The sequence below is a fragment of the Sturnira hondurensis genome, unplaced genomic scaffold (genome assembly GCF_014824575.4).
Source record: "Sturnira hondurensis isolate 20B ecotype Veracruz unplaced genomic scaffold, ASM1482457v3 Scaffold0021795, whole genome shotgun sequence".
Lineage (NCBI taxonomy): Eukaryota > Metazoa > Chordata > Mammalia > Chiroptera > Phyllostomidae > Sturnira > Sturnira hondurensis.
The window spans coordinates 5,800,588-5,821,927 of NW_028094426.1; the positions used below are offsets into that span (position 1 = coordinate 5,800,588).

Below are 21,340 nucleotides of genomic sequence, written 5' to 3' on the forward strand. Positions count from 1 at the left end.
TAAGCACCCACAGTTTAGCTAAAAACAGTGGTCCTCTAAAGTTGACCTGAAAAGCAAAATTGAAATGTATTTCTATTTGGACGAAACCTGTCTGAACAAAAGCATGAAAGTCTAGAAGTGGCGAAGATAAATTTTAGAAATAATGCAGCCTCTGAAAACTGTCACGGGGGCGGAGAGCAGGGCCGCCTTAGCCACCAGAAGGTGACCTGCTCTTTTGCGGAGGAGGACACGTGCATACTTGAGCCCTCGTCCTTGAAGGGGATTGAGCGAGCGGAGGGGAGGGGTAGGCGGTGCTCTGGTTTCCAATCACAATAGAGAAAGCTAAGAGGCTGCAGAGCCGGGCGGGCCCCGCCTCCTCCTCCTTCCCTGCGGATCCTGCGCCGGAGCAGACGCACGCAGCTGACATTGTCTCCTTGGCGGGACTCTTTCTAAGATCTGGGGATCCTTCTCTCTCCCGGTAGGTTTCAGCTCAATATCCTGAATCCCGACTCTCAGGCAAACTGGGTAGGACACACAGGGAGTCCTGGTGTGGCAAGATTGGGGAAAGGATCGGGGAAGGCTTGTGTCCTCTGAGGTCTTTAGTCCTGAGCATCCGGACTCTGGTCCTAACTCAACTCCTGGGTTGGAGGCGGCAGGTCTTGCCCTCCGCTGGGGAGCGAGGCGCAGCGGGGCCCTGAAGCTGAGACCCAGGCTTTGTTCGCCGCGCTGCAGGGCTTGCTTGGGTCCTGTGCTCCGTGGAGGAGAGACTTGTCTTTGCGGCTGAAACCCGGGCTCTTGTCCTTGATCGGCCCCTTGGTCCCCAGTGCCTGCCGGCAGGAGCCTGGATCCGTGCTTGACGAGCTAGAGGAGGGGGAAGGAGTCAGGTGACTGCTAAGGATGGCTGATCTTGAACCTGGGAATTGGAATTGACAACCACAGGGAGGGAGAAATACCAGTGCTTGTGCCGGGATGAGGGTCAAGCCCTGTCTGCAGGTTTGACCCTGCACTCCGGTGTTGACTGGCCGGGGCTAGAGGCAGGTTCATTTCGGTCCTTTTTTCTTGATGCCGGGGGTGCTTTGTTTACTTTGCCAGCTTCGGGTGTTGAGAGTAAGGAAGGCCCGGACTTTTCCGCCAGAGACTCTATCGCAGGAGATCTGGGGTTGCCGCCTTCCCTGGTGACCTGTTCTCTGCCTGCAGAGGCGCGGAGAGGAAGAGACGGCTTCAAGGCGGCCAGCGGGGGAAGCTGCTGTTAGGGCCTAGAGAGAGGGGGAGGGGAGGGGTTGTCTCTTGTTCAGTGGAGAAATGAGATGACAAAAGAGGGCTTCAAAAAAGTTAGAATTGAGAGATATTTCGTAAGGGTGATCTTTATTCCGGAATTTAAGGCACTGGTTTATTTCTAATAATTTATGTGCACCAGGGGTTAAGGGGGATGGGAATGTAAAGGACCAAGAATCCGGTTATTTTTACCCTGTTTATCATTCTTCTTACAGCGACCACTCTTGGAGCACCCCTGCATACAATACAAAACATTTTCTTTTAATTTCTTATAACTCCCGTTAAGGAAAAGTTAAAGGAAAACACGTTTCTCCAGGAAGATATGAGAGAATTTGTACTGACTCAAGACTTACAAATTACAGTTTCTGAAATTACCCAAGTTACTTGAAAAGATCTATCAACAACTAGTCAGTATTTACGTAGCAACCATTTCTGGATTGGTGTTTTCCACTGCTTGCTGGGTCCTCTATACCTAAAGGACCTTAAAGCAACTAATGAAAATCATAAAGAAACACCACACATTTGTGTCCGTTCAACCAGAAGGGATGCGGCATTCTTCTGATTCTGCTCAAAAGGCAGGACATGTATTGAATTTCACTGTAGGGTCATCTATTTGTAGAAACAGGCAGTTGCATGCTGCTCTGTATTTCTTTGGCATCCCCAAGAAACTAAATGTACTGTGTAAAGGCTAAATAATCTCTCAATTTATTCCCTAAAGATTTGGGGGGGGGGATTTCTAGGTGGGGAATAGTTTTAGAATAAAATAGTTGTTACACAAGTTTAAGNACCTAAAGGACCTTAAAGCAACTAATGAAAATCATAAAGAAACACCACACATTTGTGTCCGTTCAACCAGAAGGGATGCGGCATTCTTCTGATTCTGCTCAAAAGGCAGGACATGTATTGAATTTCACTGTAAGGTCATCTATTTGTAGAAAGAGGCAGTTGCATGCTTCTCTGTATTTCTTTGGCATCCCCAAGAAACTAAATGTACTGTGTAAAGGCTAAATAATCTCTCAATTTATTCCCTAAAGATTTGCGGGGGGGGGGATTTCTAGGTGGGGAATAGTTTTAGAATAAAATAGTTGTTACACAAGTTTAAGTATTTTATTCCAACTCAGAGACTTACTAACTCTTAACATACACAACTGCTAAACTGGGTTTTGTTACTTAGTTAATTGCAGATGAGAAACAAACACGAGGATTAGGAAACAGAGATACAATTTTTAACAGGTACAGTGGCCTCCAAGACAATGGCCTAACGTTAGAAGTAAAAGGCAAACATCAGTAATGGATATTACAGGGGGTTACAATGGTAAGTGATGCGTCATTCTGAAGAAAGAGCTTAATTATGATGTGTACCCTCTCTATGCTTGAGAAGGCAGAACCGACGATGAATTTTGCCTTTTAGTTCTTCAGAGAGCACATGTGATCGTCAGATAGATCTGTTATTATCACGTAGAACGTTTTCCAACAATTTTCAGTTTATTTTTTTAATGTGTAATTATTTTGGCTTTTTTTAATGGCTAGAAAGGAGCTAATCAAATGTTGATATTTTTCTACTGTGACCCCCTGAAAGGAAGATGTGTCAGTATCTGACCGCCTTTCAATAAGCCTCGAAGGTACACTAAAAGGGATTCGAGGTAATTTTTTGGCACCTTTTGTATAAATACTACTTACTGCCATTGTATTGTCACTGTATTTATTTAAGCACACATTACATATTGAGTACACCGTGGCACATTTAGAGAAATGAGTTAAGTAGAAGAACCAGTCAGTCCCTCTCTTCCAAGAGTGATAATAACCATTAGTAGTAGGAATTATATTCATAATTGGCCATTAATTTTTTTAGACCAAGCTTACATATGAGTTAATAGGGAGCCTTAACTTAGTTAACGTAGTTAACCTATAAATTCTTTAGAAGGAGAATGGAAACATCAGCTAATTTAAATATAAGTATGCTTGTCTTAGCCAGTGAATTAATAGCCACAAGACAAAATTGCTACAACTTGTTAAACACTAATACAGAATCAGAGGCTGAAGAACCCACTTCTCATAGTTCCGTGGAGGTTTTGCCTTGATTAACTTCTCTGTTAAATGAGTCGCATGGTTCTTTAAAGTATATTCTCTGTTCTGGAATATCATTAGGTTCATTTTAAACCATATTTTTAACTCACTATTGCAGTTGTAACACTCTCAGGATTGTTCTCATTCAGGGCTCATATATAATATTTGATACTTTTCTTGCAGTGCACAATGGCAACGCTTAAGGAAAAACTGATTGCCCCAGTTGCCGAAGAAGAGGCAGCGGTCCCCAACAATAAGATCACCGTCGTGGGTGTTGGACAAGTTGGAATGGCATGTGCCATCAGCATTCTGGGAAAGGTACATTTCAAGAATGCCGTAAATGATGGGCCGTTTCAGCATGTGTTCTTTAGGCACTTCAGGCTTTTATTGTATCTTTAAAAGATTTTTTTACCTGAATAATTTGAAGTTGTAGACATGATACTGAACCTTTAAATACATAAGCATGTGTCTCCTAAGAGAATGACCGTCTCCCTATCTGACGCAATAGAGTTAAGACCCCTGGGAACTTGACAGTGATGTAATACTGTCGTGTAATATACAGCGCTAGATTTAAAATTCTTCCTCTGTCAATCTCATGCTTTTTATAGCTGTTTTCAGCCCAGTCTAAGATAATATATTTTATATACTTGTCATGTTTCTTCATTCTTCTTTAATTTAAAACTGTTACTCATCCTTCCTTTGTCTCTCGTGTCAGTGACGTTTTTGAAGAGTCCATGTCCATTTTGTAGAATGTCCTTCCGTTCACATTGGTCTGATGTTTCCTCCCAGGGGTGTCCAACCTGCAGCCTGTGGGCCGCATGCAGCCCAGGATGGCTGAGACTGTAGCCCAGCACAAAACTATAAATTTACTTAAAACCTTTTCTTTGCTCATTAGGTTTTGTTACTGTTTGTGTATTTAATGCCTGACCCAAGACAACTCTTCTTCATGTGGCCCAGAGATGCCAAAAAGTTGGACCCCTCTGTTAGGTTCCGGTTAAATTTTGGGGTGGGTTTTTTTTGGGGGGGGGTTATGACTAGGTGATGTAATATCCTTCCTGGTGCATCAGGAGTCACATGATGGCCAGCTGGTCTCATTACTGGTGGTAACTGCAAGATTTCTCCACTGCGAAGATCCCTTCACCCTCTACAACTAATAAGTAATGTGCACAGTGGCTTTTTGAGGTCGTGAGAACATCCTAGTATTCTCCTCCAACTGTCACCCAATAGTTTTATTTTGATATAATTTTAAATGTACAGAAAATTTGCAAGAAGAGTAAAAAAGTAAATCTTTCATATCCACTTTACCTAGATTTGCCAGTTCTTAGGTTTTCTTTTCTTTTCTCCCTCTCTTTTTCTTCCTTTCTCTCTGTACGTGTGTGTATACTTATCATGAATTTTTTGAACCATTTGAGAATTAAAAGCAGACATCATACCCTTTCCCCGAAGTCCCTGGGAGTACATCCATTTAAAATAGGACATGTTTACGTGTTCTCACATGACCACTGCTCTCACCAGCATCAGGGCATGTTACGTTGATACTGGACTGTTAACCTTTCCTTCCTTCAGATGGTTTTCCCTCTATACCTGCAGGGACTTTTGACTTGCCTCATGTTCCCTTGTGGTTTAAACCATAGTTAGCTCTGTTTAGTCTCCAAGGACTTTTAAGGAAAGCTTTTTTTTTTTCTTATTTACCTCACTGAATTCATGCTTGTTCTTTCTGAAGGCTGCCTCAAATGTAGGAACTACCTACTCCCCTCAAAAGAAAAAACTGCTGCTCTGTCTTCTGAACACACTGCCTCTTTGTGTTGATGTGAAGGCTGCCTGAATAACTCCTCGCTGGGCATGTTTCTGTTTACGAAGTTTAAATTCTAGAGGAACAAATTCTGAATCTCCACTGAGAAAAAGTGTGCAAAGCAATCAGCTAAACTGTGCAGTGTGCGACAATGAAAGTTTGTTCTTTTGCATTTTTTCTATCTCATCTTAATTGATTAAATGCCTGTGATTTAGGATAGCTGTTTTCCAAATTACAGGGAATTCACATAACCACACTTTAGCCCTCACTGTTCACACCAGTAAAAATGAAAAGCAGTCCAGCTTGCCTTTCTTTCATGTCACATTTATTCAGTGTGTAGATGTTCACTGTTTTAACTGAAATGCTGGATTTTAAATGATAACCTGAGGAAATGGGAGCTGTTCCCTTCCTGTTTGCAGATGGCTGAGATGCGGGGTGAGGGAGCCCACGGTCTGCAGCTGGTAGTGGCAGAGCTGCAGTTGGAACCCCGGACTCTGAACTATTAACCATAGTGACTCTGAAATTTCTTTTTATTCCCTGTTATTACGGGGACAGACAAACACATAAAGGTTAGTGAAATGCCCGCTAAGGATTTAGATGTTTCGGAAACCTGTATCTGGGCTATCCCGAGTCTATGGGCACCTCCGTGATCCTTTTAATTGTAAATTTACAGTCCTCCTCAGTAAATAATTTAATTGAGATTGTATCTGCAGTTACATAATACGTTGGCCCAATTCAAGTGCTTAAGAGAACAAGCCCCTGCTGCTGACACTGTAGGAATCTTCCAATTTAGATGCTTGCTGCGAGCGAATGACTGCTGTGTTCAAACACCGTTTTCTTCATAAAAAATGTTTAGATCTCATTTAATGAGTAAGGATGAAAGTGCTTCAAAATTGTTATTAATATACGGTGAGGATAGATGCCCCCCTCCCCCCCCCCAGTTTCATAGAGAAAGGAAATTACCAGTGCTTATTCTGTTTGGTCTCTGTATTTGGCCTCATTTTCCCACCAAAGTTCCAGGAGGGACTTTTATTGTCATCTCTATATTACAGTTGGGGGGAAAAAACTCAGAAAGATTAAGTGACTCAGTGAAGATCCCATAGATAGTGAGTACCAGATCTGGCCCTTTGAGCTCCTCAGGGGTGTGCTTTACAGAGGACACGCATTGCTTTGGCCAGACAACGAGCCATGTGAGGGCGTTGGGGATGGAGAGCTTGAGGAGGCCCACAGTTCAGCTGAGGCTTGGGGAGGCGACTCAGGCTCCCCAGTACGGTGTCCCACCATCGCAGAGACCCAGTTATGTTCTGCCTGAGCTCTTTCCCCCTCCCCTATCCTCATCACCAAAGTTATAACCATAGGGAGCTTTTATAAAAATAGGAGCTCTTCCACTTAAAAACTTTTTAGTAGTGTCCCAGCGCACATGAGCTACACGTATACAAAAACCCTGGGAGGCAATAAGGACCTTTCCCTGCCTGCCTCTCAGCAAGGCAGTGGCGTGCACAACCCCAGGGGGCGCCATTCACTGAATGCAGCACCAGCCAATGCAGTGTGGCGCTGCTNGCCCACAGTTCAGCTGAGGCTTGGGGAGGCGACTCAGGCTCCCCAGTACGGTGTCCCACCATCGCAGAGACCCAGTTATGTTCTGCCTGAGCTCTTTCCCCCTCCCCTATCCTCATCACCAAAGTTATAACCATAGGGAGCTTTTATAAAAATAGGAGCTCTTCCACTTAAAAACTTTTTAGTAGTGTCCCAGCGCACATGAGCTACACATATACAAAAACCCTGGGAGGCAATAAGGGCCTTTCCCTGCCTGCCTCTCAGCAAGGCAGTGGCGTGCACAACCCCAGGGGGCGCCATTCACTGACTGCAGCACCAGCCAATGCAGTGTGGCACTGCTTCGGACCTCATCTGTTACCCTCGGCCCACTTCCTTCAAAGCACCAGACTCATTTGGCTTCAACCCTTTTACTTGATATCCCCTTTTCCTGGAATGTGTTCCATTCCAGGAAATGGGAAACATCACTGGGGTGACTCCTCACTGTCCTTCTGATCCTGCCTTTGCAGACAGGCCCTCCCTGACTCTCAGTACGAAGTAAACTTCCTTCCCAGTAACTTTGACGTCACCCTGCCCCTTGGTGTTTATAGCGCTTCCCCACCATCAGAACCATCTTAAATCGTTTGCTTAATTTGAATTCTTTTCCTGATAACATTTCGTGAGAGCAGGGACCTTGCCACATTTTTGTATTACTTTACTTCTGATTAGTAGAATAATGCCTGACACATTCAATAGTAAATATATATAAAGTAACAGAATATTCCTGCTATTACTAGTAAACTGCGTTTTGGCTGAATTTTGATCATAGCCTTTTCTTTTTCATGGCTTCTACTGCCAAATAGGACTCTTGCCCCACTACCAGCCGCAAATTCTGCATTTAGCTGCCAGGGTCACATGTAGCTTCTATGCAGATTCATTCTGCGCCGAGCCTCCATGCCCAGCTGTTCTTTGTCTGTTCTTAGTTTAGTCAGCTGTAGCCATGTTCTTGAACAAGTACAGCATAAGAAGGCTCTTAGAAGGAGCAGCATAATTACAGACACAGAGCAAGCAGTTTTTATAGTGCAGACTTGGCTTACAGGTGAAATTTAATTAAAATTTGGAAGAGACAGGTTAATGGAACAAGCTAAGAGCCCAGATAAAGGCCCAAACAATATTTAATGGTAGACGTGCATTCTAGAAGAGAACAAATTATTTTTTAAATGGTGCTTATCCAGTTAGCTAACCATTGGAGAAAAGGTACACCTTTTCCTCCCACAAAATTTTATGCACCCCCGAACACTTGAACGTAGAAATGCAACCATCAACTATTAAGGCATCACTGGCTGTAATGTATTAGCTATGGGAACCAAGAGGCAGACGATGGCTGTGTCTGGTCCACACAGTACTTCAAATAAAAGACATTTTTGTAGTATGTTAAATAAGGTTTCAATAGCGATGTTCTTGGCTTCTAACTGACCATGTTCCTTAATAAGTTACTGCTTTTACAATTAATCTGAGCCTTGCAGTTTTTGATATTTTAAAGTGTGTTTACAACCGAAGTGAAATACATTGATGGTAAACTCACAGGCCATACACTAAGTTACTGCAGAAGGAGACCCATTTAAGCCAAAGTGGGTCTGAGTGCTGTTGGATGCTGGGTCTGACTGCTGTTGGATGCTGAAGCCAAACAACAGCATCACTACTTAGTCACATGTCTTCCACTTGCCTGCCGGCCGCCACAGCCGGAAGATACTCAGTGGTGCAGATGCAGCTAAATTCAGCGTTGCAGTGAGTTTTTTAAAGTGCATCTCTTCCTTCCTTGCCAGCTGAGAATGCTCTTCTCGGCCGGTTCTCTACACCCACTGAAACAAAAGACAGGATCTGAGATCCTGTGGTAGCCTTTTCCACTTAAGTCCCAAATAGTTTTGCCCTGTAGACTTCAACAGCACACATGTGCTATTACTAAAATAAGAGTGATGTTCTCTGCTCAGTACCTTGACAGAATGCCGCGGCTATTATTAAGTTACACTGTACCGTTGGTTGCCAAAGAATGTTGTTTAATTGTGACGTTGATGAGACACGGTGGGAACTTAATTCCTGTTTATAATAGTTAGCCTACGGTAAAATGGGTTTCATTATACATCATTTTGCCACAGTTCCAAGAACCTATCAATGATGTTTTAAGTGGGGACTTAACTGTATTAATTTAGAACTTAAAAAACACAAGTGAGGGTTTTGTGTGACCTTGTGAGATGGTACAAAGGAACAAAACCATTTTAGAAGTGTTAAAATATGTGTTTAGGTTTAAAAAAAGGAGAAAATTAATGCCAGTATTTGATATACATGGAGAGAGAAAATATTGATTCTGTAACCCCAAACTCATAAAATGGTCATTTCAGAAATCTACCAGTAAGTTAGTTGCTTGGAACTAAGAACACACTCAATCACAAGGAGGCTTGAGTCTTATAAATCCTCACAAGCAAACTGTCCCAGCTCACTGCAGGAGGGTAGCCAGCTGCTGGGATTCTAGAGACAGGATGGTACTCTATCCTTGGCTGCTGCAGGAAGGACCTGCTTTGCTGGCAAGCAAAAGTAGGTCAACTTTCTTATTGGCACTTTCACCCCTCTCCGCTTCCCTCTGCACTGGCCAACAGCTCCCTGACTCCGCCAGTTCTACCCTGGGCTACTTTACCTTACCCTTCAAAGTTCTACCTGAACGGCAATTACCAGTGGGCTCCAGTATTGATATATATCATATCAAGCTAATTATTTTGCTAACAGCCCTAAGAACAGCGGAGGCAAAAACTAGTGATGTTTCAGTGGGATGGATAACTACTTTTTAAAGACTTCACAAATTATGGATTTCTATAGGATAATCAGATTTCAAAACTGAAGGGTAGTTTAGATGCATCTAGACTGACACCTCCCTGCTCACTTTCACCAGAAGAAAAGATCAGATCAAGGACTTGCTGAAGAACACACACGATTACTGAAACGGAGAATCCAGAGAGTTGGTTTTTTTCCCCACTATTTACGTAGAGATGTGGAGAAGTATAAACATATAGAATATGTTACACATAAGGCATGTTTTATAGCACATGTGCAATTATGCTAGATCAAGAGTAAATGGTATACTTATTTAAGTTTTTATTTTGCATGGGTGGTAGAGAGGATGACAATGGGAATAGAAAATAAACAACTCCGAAACTGGGCAAGTTCATATTGATTGTGTTTGGAGAATCTACTGGTCCTGGATCCCTCTGTCCATACAACTCTCTCTCCTTCCTCACCAAGATATTCAAGTAGATCAAAGCCAGCCTGAGGGGTCCATACTTCCACCAGGGCTTTCAGTCCCACTTTAGGGTGAACTTAAACTCATGATGGTTTAAGCCATATCTGCCCTCAGAAACCCTTCAAACTGGGAGTGACCTCAGGGATGGACACACTGGCCCAAAGTTGTTTCTGGGTATGGGTAGGTCTCTTGTGCACCCTTAGTCCACTGTTGAACCACACTGATTTCATCAGGAATCCTAATATCCACGTATTCCTAAAGCCATTTGCATTGTGTAAATCAAATTCTATTTGATTACTAGAAGGTAAAATTCTGAAAAATCAGTGCCTTAAATAAGTATCAATAGTTCATTATAAAAGATTTTGTTGTTGTTGCTGTTTAAATAAAAGTACTTACCTAATTCTGTAATAAAAGTCTTGAGGTTTTTAGACACTGGGCTCCTGGCCACTGAAAGGGTCTCTGGGTTATATTGTGAACTGGGGTGTCCTAGAGTAGCTTAGCGGACTAACACCTGTTTTTGTGATTCTAGTCTCTGGCTGATGAGCTTGCTCTTGTGGATGTATTGGAAGATAAACTCAAAGGAGAAATGATGGACCTGCAGCATGGGAGCTTGTTTCTTCAGACACCGAAAATTGTGGCAGATAAAGGTAATATCATTTCGTGCCCAACATGATCTATCTAATATTAAATTGAGCCCTAGCTGGTGTGGCTCAGTGGATTGAGCACAGGCCTGGGAACCAAAGGGTTGCTGGTTCAATACCCAGTCAGGGTGTGTGCCTGGGTTGCAGGCCAGGACCCCACTGGGGTGCACATGAGAGGCAGCTACACATTGATGTTCCTCTCCCTCTCTTTCTTCCTCCCTTTCCCATTCTCTAGGAGTAGATAAATAAAATTTTTAAGATAGACAGATATCCTCTCTTCCTGATACAACACTTAGTCTTTCCATCGTGATGAGTCTAGTGTTGGCAGTTCTTCTCTTCTGGTTCCGATTCATTCTGGAGAACAAACACAGCATTACCTCTGTAAACAAGCCCCCACCTGACTTCATACATTTGATGTGTAACATTTTAGCATATTGTTATTACGTTTGTTTATGTGTGTCTGAGAATGGGAAGGTTTTGGGGGGGGAATTGCACAAAGTAAGTTATTTGAATGCCTTGAAGAAACTAAATAAATTAATATTTTAGTCATCCTGGATTAGCACATTTGTGCAGTGATTCTGCTCACACAGCATGGCTGTGCCTACAGATGTAGAAATGTGGGCTCCAAAGTAATTTGTAACAACACGACTACTACTAGTATCTGTTATTGATTGAATGGTTAAGCATTCCGTGTACTGTGCTGTTTTTGCATGTCTCATTTTACTTCATCTTCACAACAACCCTATGAGAGTTATATCCTATAACCTCCACTTTATGGGAGAGGAAACTGATAAAACAGTAGAGACTCTCAGAGGTTATATAGCAACACAGTTTAATTATGTCATCCATAGTTATTAAGTCCAATGACCACATCAAGTCATAATGTCTGTTTATTTTGGGAAAGGACACATTTACTTGAGGAAGAAATAAAACATTCCCTAGTAAAACTCACTGCTAAGAATGAATGAACTTGAGGATTAGAAATTAATTGCTAGCCAAGAATAAACAGTTGAGTTCCTTCCTTCCTCATCAAAGATTGAATCAACACTACAGACCTAAAGGTACCTTTAAATTGCTTATTTTTATCGAAGGGCTACCTGTTGAACTCACTGTTTATGCTCTGTGTCATTACTGACAATCCAATTTTCTTTAAAGTCAATAGCAAGTTGAGTTTGTTAGCCAGAAACATATTTTTTAAAGATTTTACTTACTTATTTTTAGAGAGAGAGAGAAACATCAGTGTGTGGTTGCTTCTTGCCTGCCCCCAACTAGGGACCTGGCCCACAACCCAAGCATGTGCCCTGACTGGGAATCGAACCATTGACCCTTTGGTTCGCAGGCTGGCACTCAATGCACTGAGTCATAGCAGGCAGGGCAGCCAGAAACATAAGGACCTTCTTTACTTCCTTTGTCCATTCTCTGTCCCAATTTTATGTTTGGAATGTTTTTATATAGGATAAAGAAGCCACGGGGACATTGTACTCCAAAACCTTTAATACAAAAACACATAATTCTCACATAAATTCTAGAAGTTTATGGATGCTTAGCTAGTTTTAGAGTGTATCATACCTGAGGTTTTGATGAAGCATTGTATTTGAAGTACCTTTTCCCCGTCCTTCCAGATTACTCTGTGACCGCCAATTCGAAGATTGTGGTGGTGACCGCAGGAGTTCGCCAGCAAGAGGGAGAGAGTCGTCTCAACCTGGTGCAGAGGAATGTCAATGTGTTCAAATTCATTATTCCTCAGATCGTCAAGTACAGCCCTGACTGCATCATAATTGTGGTTTCTAACCCAGGTATTTTAATCAGTTGTAAAGGGATCAGTTATGTTAAGGTCAAAGGTTTCGGGGTTTCTTTTGTTTTGTTTTATTTTTTGAATTTGAGAAAATCTGTTCTGGTGCGCAGTAGCAGAAGCGATTTGCATGGCTTCTGTTATTGGCCCTCAAAGAGTGGCGTTTGCAAAACAGATGGCACTGTCTGAGGCCAAACGTTTAAAAATGGGGAAAGAGTATTAATATGAATCAATGTCATCTGTTCTATCTATTGTTTTAGAGTCGAACTGCTTTTAGAATTTTTGTAAGCATTCTGGCATACATAATGAAGCATTTGAGTGTGGCTTCAGTTTGTAAGAAGTATTTTAGCATATTTGATCTTCTGTGTTCCTTATCTCTAGAACTCTTCATAATTGAATCAGATTGAATTTGAAACAAAAAGTGTAAGAAAATCATTATTCAGTCTTAGTTTCAAGACAGAAATAGACTATATTAATAGACAAACACATGCTAACACCAAATGTTAAAACGATACTTCTGGTTAGAAAGAATTGCATTTTTTTACCTACATAGTCAAAATCCACTCTCTCTTTCACACTTATTTTGTCTCTAATTTGCCACCAAACTTACTGTTTACTGGTGAGCATAATAGACTATTGAAAAATGATAAAACTGATTATTTCTGACGGTTCATATTAAGAAAGATTGCAAGTAAGAGCTAGGGGAATCCTTATACTTTGTGAAATATTGAGAGCTGAGAGCCAGCAAAGATGAAATTATTTCAGTATTATGCCTAGTCTTTTGACTTACGACTTACTAAACAGTTCAGTTGTGAATCTAAAAGTTCTCATGGTGGCAGATAGATGTAGAACAGGAATGACAGACACCTGGCACATGAGAGGTTGTTATGTCCTGTGTCTAAGGCAGACATTAATAACCAGTCGTACAACTTTCCAGGGATAGCTTCAAAGCCTCAACTCCCCCGAGTCGCTCTTGCTAAATCCAAGTTGCCAAGGAAGAGTTTGTCATATCTGTCCACAATGATCTTAAAATAGCTTAGCCAGCGTCTATTTACGACTGTGGAGTTGGGGCCACAAATTAACTCCTCGCCCTCCTTGCATGCACATGTTACTACTTACACAGCCCCGCCTGTGAGGACCGTGACTGGCGAGTTTTGCCTCTGCAGACTCAAGGTGGCACCACACCAGCATAAAGACTCTGTCACAGAGGTCTTCTTATTAACTAGTGGGAAATGTTAATATCTTGCCCTTAACAGTTATTTACCAAATAGCATCTGTGCCTCTGGAAAATCTGTAGTAGCATCCCTTAATAATTCAGTAACCAATGGCTTATGGTGTATGACGACCATTGTTAACAGTCATGGAATGTACAAATTAGAAGAAACTGAAGTGATGGTCTAATCCAACCCTTTCTCTTTCTTTCCACACACAGTGAACTTAATTAATCTGCTAGGTTCTTATATGTGTTCTCGTTTCTGGTAATAATGTAAATAAAAAAACCACAAAGATTCATTTTTCTTGTCTCTCTAATCCCTATCATCTCAAACATGAAGAGTCAAGGTATTTGCATCTTTCTAGGCACAACCCATTTCGGGAGTTGGGAAATGGAAGAGGAGGAGGCTGGGGCTCCCACCAATTTACATAGCAGTTGAAATCACTTTTGAGTTACTTACTTTTTTTTTTCTAAATTTTTAGTGGATATTCTCACCTATGTTACCTGGAAACTAAGCGGATTACCCAAGCACCGGGTGATTGGAAGTGGATGTAATCTGGATTCTGCTAGATTCCGCTACCTTATGGCTGAAAAACTTGGCATTCATCCCAGCAGCTGCCATGGGTGGATTTTGGGAGAACACGGCGACTCAAGTGGTAAAAATAAGAAAAATAAAACAAAAAAATAGATAACATGTTCTGTGTACTACTTACGGTATTGTTCTTGCCATTCTGGTTTTTTTTGTTTTTAAATTTTATTTTATAAATTTTTGCATACTTAAAATTACAAATGAGTAATTTGTAGGAGGTAACTTTGATAGAAACTAAGCAAATACCTATGCTATAATGATGTCAAATATCACTAATCCCCTCATATTTTCTATATTTACTATCTGTATTCTCCATTTATTTACTTGTTCTTTTATTAATATCAGTACAAACTCAGATTTTTATTTATTTCACAAAAATTCGGTTACCCTTGTTGTAGCACACAAATTGTCTCACATTTTTCAAGTAACGGACTTCTTAGGCTGGCTCTCGTGTCTTTCTGATGGCTCACCATTTCTCGAGCCCTGCCTTGCTTTCTGGAACAATACAGTGCCCCAGGTTCATCTCCTCCTCCCCTTACCAGCATTAGGATCATCCATGTCTCCAATGAGCCCAGTTTCCTTCTAAGGAGAATGGTGTTTAGAAACCATGACCTGGGATAGGTGTGTTCATGCTCCTGGTATATCTTGGCTACTAGACTCTTTCCCTGGACAGAGCTATGATAGCCATTATGTTTATGGGAGACAGATGCACTGGGCAGCCAAAGCTTTTAAATAACCAGTGTCTACTCTTCAGTAATGTAAAATAAATTGTGCTTCAAATGAAATCTTACTTCTAATAAACTATTAATGATAACTAAGGATCACTTAAATATAGTATGAAACCTTATGGTATATTTATCAAGTATTTTCTTGAGGAATTTAACTAGAATTATTGGACATAAATTAATGATTGTAACAATATCAATATTGAAACAGTTAAGCATCGTTTATTCTAAATGTTGTGAAGTTGATATTCTCTTTTCATTGAAATGAATATTTCTGTTCCAAATAGTTTTAGGTAAAACCATTTATGAACAATTGTGGTTGTATTTAATAACTCTAAGCCTGTTTATTAAACATAGAATTATTTTATGCATTGAATAGGCTTATTGTATAAAGCTGTAATAATATAAAACTTTAATATTAATGATAACAATGATCTGCATTATACTAAATTTATTTCTACCCAATATGCAAAGAGTTAATTTCTTTGCACTTATGCTTCTTATATATTGAGACTGATGTTTTTCTGATATATTTTATTCAAGAGTTCTTTATATCCAAGGATTTATCTGGATTTATTTCCTGTATAAAGTATTTAGTACAGTGTCTGGCATATGAAAGTTTTAATAAATGCTAGTCTTTACAAATATACAATTACTAAAACCACAGGTCTGAAAGTGATATTATATGTTCTCTAGTTCAAGACTTGCCTTTCAATGAGGAAAAAATGGAGGCAAAGTCATCATTGTGACTTGTTGAAGGTCCTTTAGATAATTAGTAGCCTAATTACAACTAGAATCATATCCCAAACCAATGTTCTATTCACACACTAATGTGTCATTTTTTTCAAAACATCTTTTTCCTGTTTCCCTGTTGATCAATATTATGTACATGAAATGAAGAGAATTAAGCCATGCTATGGAACAATTGTATAGACCTCATACTTTTCAAAGACCATGAAAATGTTCTAGTTTTTTTCAACCACTGGCCAGAATTTGCCAAAGTTGTGGACTAAAAGAGGTTTTGTTTGGCCATGGGCAGCTTTGCCCTTCATAGCCATGAAGACTTCATCCCGTGCCCTTACTCATATTTCCCGAGTCTGTGTTGCTTTCCTCCAAACGTCCCTGAGGAACACACACTTACTTCTTAAGGGCCGGTTTAAATGCCTATACTTTGTACCCCTTTCTGACACTCCTTTTCCCCTACGTTAAGTAGACCATTATTCAAGTTTTATTATACTTCCCCCATTCTTCCGTGAGAGCCAAACCTTGCTTTAGTTTCCTTTCCTTGTCTGTTTCTCGCATTAGCTTCTGAGCTTGTCTGTGTCGCAGAGCGTGTCTTTACTCATCTTTGTATACCTAGGCCTTCAATACCTGCTCTTGGCTGGGCAGAAGGTGTTAGAATAGGCAAGGGGGTCGTTCTGGTGTGTCAGAACCTCCAAAAGATACAGCTTTGGGGCTCGTCTTGTCTGCTGGGCCTCTGGAGCCATTCTTAGAAGGAAGTATTTGATCCAGTTAAGACCAGAAAAAAAAACATTGTGGTTACATGAAGTTTCTTTCAAGAAATAGATTGAACGTGACACATGAAAAGAGATCATTTGGCCCTGGCTGGTGTAGCTCAGTGGATTGAGCGCGGGCCTGCGAACAAGAGTATTGCGGTTCAATTCCCAGTCAGGGCACATGCCTGGGTTGCAGGCCGGTTCCCTGCAGGCCAACTCCCAGCAGGGGATGCACAAAAGGCAACCATACATTGATGTTTCTCTCCCTCTCTCCTTCCCCTCTAATGATAAATAAATAAATAAATAAAATCTTTAAAAAAAAAAAAAAGAGATCATTTGACAACCAAGACTTTTTTCTGCCTTGCTCCAGAAAAAAAATGGGGCTTATATTAAAAATTTAAACAGGAGGAAAATTAAAAATTCCTTAAACGAAAACTTTAGGATAGTTCTGAACCAGAATTTCTTGTGATTTTATGAACCTAGAGAAAAACAAAAAGTCCCTGTTTTCTGTAGGTATGACACAATCATCCTGTTTTGCACCAAAATGGCTGAAAGTTAAAAGATCAGATGTGTGGCTCTTTGAAGGCCAAATGTCGGCCTTTTGGGCCCGATAGACTGGAGTCAGCTGTCACTGGAGCAGGTTGAATGGGTAGCCTGCATCGGAGGTGAAATCTGAACTAAGAGAAGAAAAGGTTTCTGAAAACAGTGTCAGAAATGTGTAAAAAATGTCTACTTTTATTTTTTAATTATTTTTTCTTATTTATAGTGGCTGTGTGGAGTGGCGTGAACGTGGCAGGTGTTTCTCTTCAGGAGCTGAATCCAGAAATGGGGACGGACGATGACAGTGAGAACTGGAAGGAAGTGCACAAGCTGGTGGTGGAAAGGTACTTGGAAGGGGCTTCATTTAAGCCAATTATTCGCCTCTTCGCTCAGATAAAATTATATGGAGCTGCTGAGACAGACAAGACCACCTTGCACAGGTCAAATGTGCCATACCAGTCCCTGCAGGGGAAGCAAACATTTTTTAGAGGCATTCTGTTGCAGAGATAAGGGGAGCGAAACATGGTGTTAACAAGTGAGACGGGCTTTCAAAAGGTGTCCTATACAAAGACAACTGCTAGTCTCATAATAGCCTAAAATAAACACTGGCTGATTGATTATTGGAAGTATTTGAAATTAAGCTGTGCTATATTTACCTTTCCATATTCAGATTTAAAAGTCCCCCTTTTTTTTCCATTTTCTTTTTCTGGAAACTGACTCTTGAGACTAACCATTCTGTCTTTCTATGGTGTTTGTGCTTATCAAAAAACAAGGTGTCATTTGGCTCTGGATTCAGTCATGGCACCAACACTAACTATATAGTCTCAGGGAAGCCATTTAACCTTTAAGTTTCATTTGCTTTTCTCCTCTGGAAAGTCATATGGGAATAGAATTATTGTACAACTTGAGTAAAAGCAGACATACCTATGCCCACACTTATCATTGATGAGCTTTTAATATTAGCTGTTGTTTACAGGAAATTATGGTAACAAAAGTAACTGATATTTTAAATATGGAATCATTTTATTCAGTTCCATTTTAATGATTTTTTTTTCAGGAATTTGACCTGTATAATGAGAAAAATGATCTTTAAAAATCAAACAGCTCCTTAGAATTTTATGAACATAAACTCTTTATTAATGAGACAACTCGGGCTCACCCAGGTGATAATGACTTGCCCATGGTCTTCTAGTCACTGATAGAGTTTGTTAAGTCCCAGTTCCCTAATACTCAGTTATTCCTTTTTTGTGTGTGTGCATTTTGTGATATACAATTTGTGTTTGGAAAATTTCCAGGCAAAGTATTGTCATCACTTTGCTCTTAAGTTAGTCACTCATAGTATCTTAGGTGACATTGTTAAGTGAGATCTCAAAATAAGGTAAATTTTGTCCTTTTAATATGAAGGTTCTTTTATAGTTTCCTGATTTCATTAATATCTTTGGAAATATTCATGTCTGTGAGTAAGAAGATTGGTTAGAAAATGTACATTTTTACCACTTTGGCTTTCTATTCACTTATGCAACCATTAGTTAAATTTATCAAAACATTTACATAGCACCTACCATGTAGTGTTTAAATTTTACACATTTATATATATATCAACTCATTTAATGAAGTTATGAAACAGACACTGCAGTCATCCTCATTTTATAGAAGAGATCACTGAGACAGCGAAGGTTAGATAATTTATTGTTTTAAATTTTTTATTTATTTATTTTTCAAGAGAGGAAGGGAAGGAGGGGTGGGGAGGGAAACATCAAAGTGTGGTTGCCTCTCACACGCCCCCTACTGGCCACCTGGCCCACAACCCAGGCATGTGCCCTGACTGGGAATCTAACCAGTAACCTTTTGGTTTGTAGGCTGGTGCTTAATCCACTGAACCACAAAAGCCAGGGCATGAAAGGTTAAATAATTTAAACAAGATCACATAGTTCTTAAAAAACACAGCAGGAGTCAAAACCAAAAAGTCTAGTTTTAATAACTTGAGTTCAATTTCAGTGATTTCTTTTATGAATGTTTTTTTCTTCTTAGTGCCTATGAAATTATCAAGCTAAAAGGGTACACCAACTGGGCTATTGGATTAAGTGTGGCTGACCTCATTGAATCCATATTCAAAAATTTATCCAGGATTCATCCAGTATCAACCATGGTGAAGGTAAGACAAACTGTTACAAAGTATAAAATGATTTCTAGTTTTATGTTCTATAAATAGATTCATTTAAAGAAGGACAAGATAAAGTCTCAGTACACAATTATTTCTGTATCTGAAAGTTTTAGGGAGATTTCTTCTTTTACTACAGAAGTCTAAGACAATAAGAGCACAAATTTTAGAGGCTAAAATATCCAATAAATTTTTATAATTTTTCATGTATGATGTGGCAAATTAAGTATTATCTCTGAATCTTATTTGGCATATTCTCACAGTGGATAATCATTTAAATAAGTACATAATAGTTTTATTTTAAGTTGGTATATTAAACTATAGATTGCATGTGATATAGCACTTGATACCCAAGCAAATTTAGTTTAATTTAAGAACAATGAAACAATTAAGTAAAATTTTTTAATAAAACTAAAATTGTATTAAGATATTTTGTAAGAAACCTCATTTTCCAAAACTCGGTGTCCAGGGTGAAATATTAAGACGGGTGCATTAAATTAAAAGAAACACACGAAAAAGATAAATATAAAGCATTTGGGAATAAAATGTGTCAGATTTTTAAAAATGCAGATATGGCAAAATTAGTGTCTTAGTGTGCATATATAACAATTTGCTTATTCTCTCTACTTTGGTGCATATACAAAAAATGGAAATTACAAATTTAAATTAACTTGTTAAGCACAGTTAAATAACTTGTTTGATATAATTAAATAATTTAAGTAATTATGTAGTAAAATTGACTCTATAAGTAAATGACTTTATACAAACTGGTAAAGTGTTTTGGATATTATACTTTTTTTTTTTTAGTAACTCTTAGGTGCTGTAAGAATCTTGTCTTTGAGTGGGCCCCGACCACTATTCTGGACCTCATAGGCTGGCTACCTACCACCTGAAATTCTCTTCTGAGCTAAAGAATTTTAAGAAACTTAAGAGTTCATAAAAAGTAGCCCACTAAGAAGCATATTTGAATGCAATTTAATTTGAAGACTTATATATCAATTTCTGTTAAGGTATCTAAAAGAGAGACTTGCCAATAAGTTCAATAAAGTACTTACTACTTTCTTATAAAATTTCTAGTTTTACCATAGTGTATATTAGTCTATTCTATGCGTAAAACCTAATTCAAAACACAGGTAGTATGAAAATATGGGCCTGTAAGTGATGAAAACTAAAGATTGAGTTTGTGCTTACAAAAATTCTTTCTGTTCAGACATGGGACCTGTGATTAATCTTACCTCTGGTTGTATTTTTTCATCTAAATGCTTTTTTGTGTGTCTGGCAGGGGATGTATGGCATTGAGAACGAAGTCTTCCTGAGCCTTCCGTGTATCCTGAATGCTCAGGGATTAACCAGTGTCATCAACCAGAAACTGAAGGATGATGAGGTTGCTCAGCTCAACAAGAGCGCAGACACCCTGTGGAACATCCAGAAGGACCTCAAAGACCTGTGACTGCGGGCTTCTAGACTGTAGAAATGTAAACACTGCAACGTGATCGACCACGAGCCTTTAGTTCCCGTCCATGTACATGGATCACAGTTTGCTTCCATCTTCCTGAGAATGTGAGTTTGGGCTCACAGAACCAAAGCCCAGGTGTAGTTTAATGCTTGCAATATGAATCCTTGAACAAATAAAATTAACTATCAGTGTGCTTCTGTGTCTGAAATCCTTCCTTTAATAGTTTCTGAAAGATTTCAGTCAGTTTTGCAAATAATTTTCCTTTCCATCATAAATTTCCATCAATTCCGTCAGCTGCACTTTTTCTATATTCCTCCCACTAAATAGCACAAAAATTTTGTCACAACATGCGCTAGGATTTTGTTGTTGTCTTGACAATATGATTATCATTTTTTAAGGGACTTGATTTCTTCACAGAAAAATTGAAAGTACAGAGATTTCCCATATACCACCAGCCCCCCCACATGCATAGCTTCCACCATTATCAACATCACCCACCAGAGTGGTACACTTGTTAAAGTTGATGAACCTGTATTGACACGTCACTATCATGCAAAGTCCGTAGTTCACACCTGATGTCATACATTCCATGAGTTTAGATAAACGTGCAAGGACATATATACATCGTTGTAACAGTGTTTTCACTGCCCTAACAATCTTGTGGTTACCATCTGAAAGCCAACAACTGAAGAAGGATCTGTAGCTAATGGACGGCATTTACAAGGAAGTCTCTTTTATTTCTCTGTAAGGAAGATCCCCTAAAACAGCTTTCTAAAATTGGAATTAACT

The 21,340-nt window shown here is 39.7% G+C and overlaps 1 protein-coding gene across 2 annotated transcripts; it reads left to right on the top strand.

Annotated features, from left to right (window-relative positions):
• Nucleotides 1–342: 342 nt before the first annotated feature.
• On the top strand, nt 343–20,744 carry LDHB (lactate dehydrogenase B). Of its 2 annotated transcripts, none has more exons than XM_037033887.1 (8): nt 343–457; nt 3,505–3,639; nt 10,468–10,585; nt 12,202–12,375; nt 14,067–14,240; nt 17,161–17,278; nt 18,966–19,089; nt 20,378–20,744. In XM_037033887.1, the coding sequence occupies exons 2-8, from the start codon at nt 3,511–3,513 to the stop codon at nt 20,543–20,545; spliced, it is 1,005 nt and encodes a 334-aa protein (XP_036889782.1). In that variant the 5' UTR covers nt 343–457; nt 3,505–3,510; the 3' UTR covers nt 20,546–20,744. The 2 variants fall into 2 exon arrangements, with proteins under 2 accessions (XP_036889782.1, XP_036889783.1); XM_037033888.1 differs by lacking the exon at nt 343–457 and adding an exon at nt 482–504.
• Nucleotides 20,745–21,340: the final 596 nt, after the last annotated feature.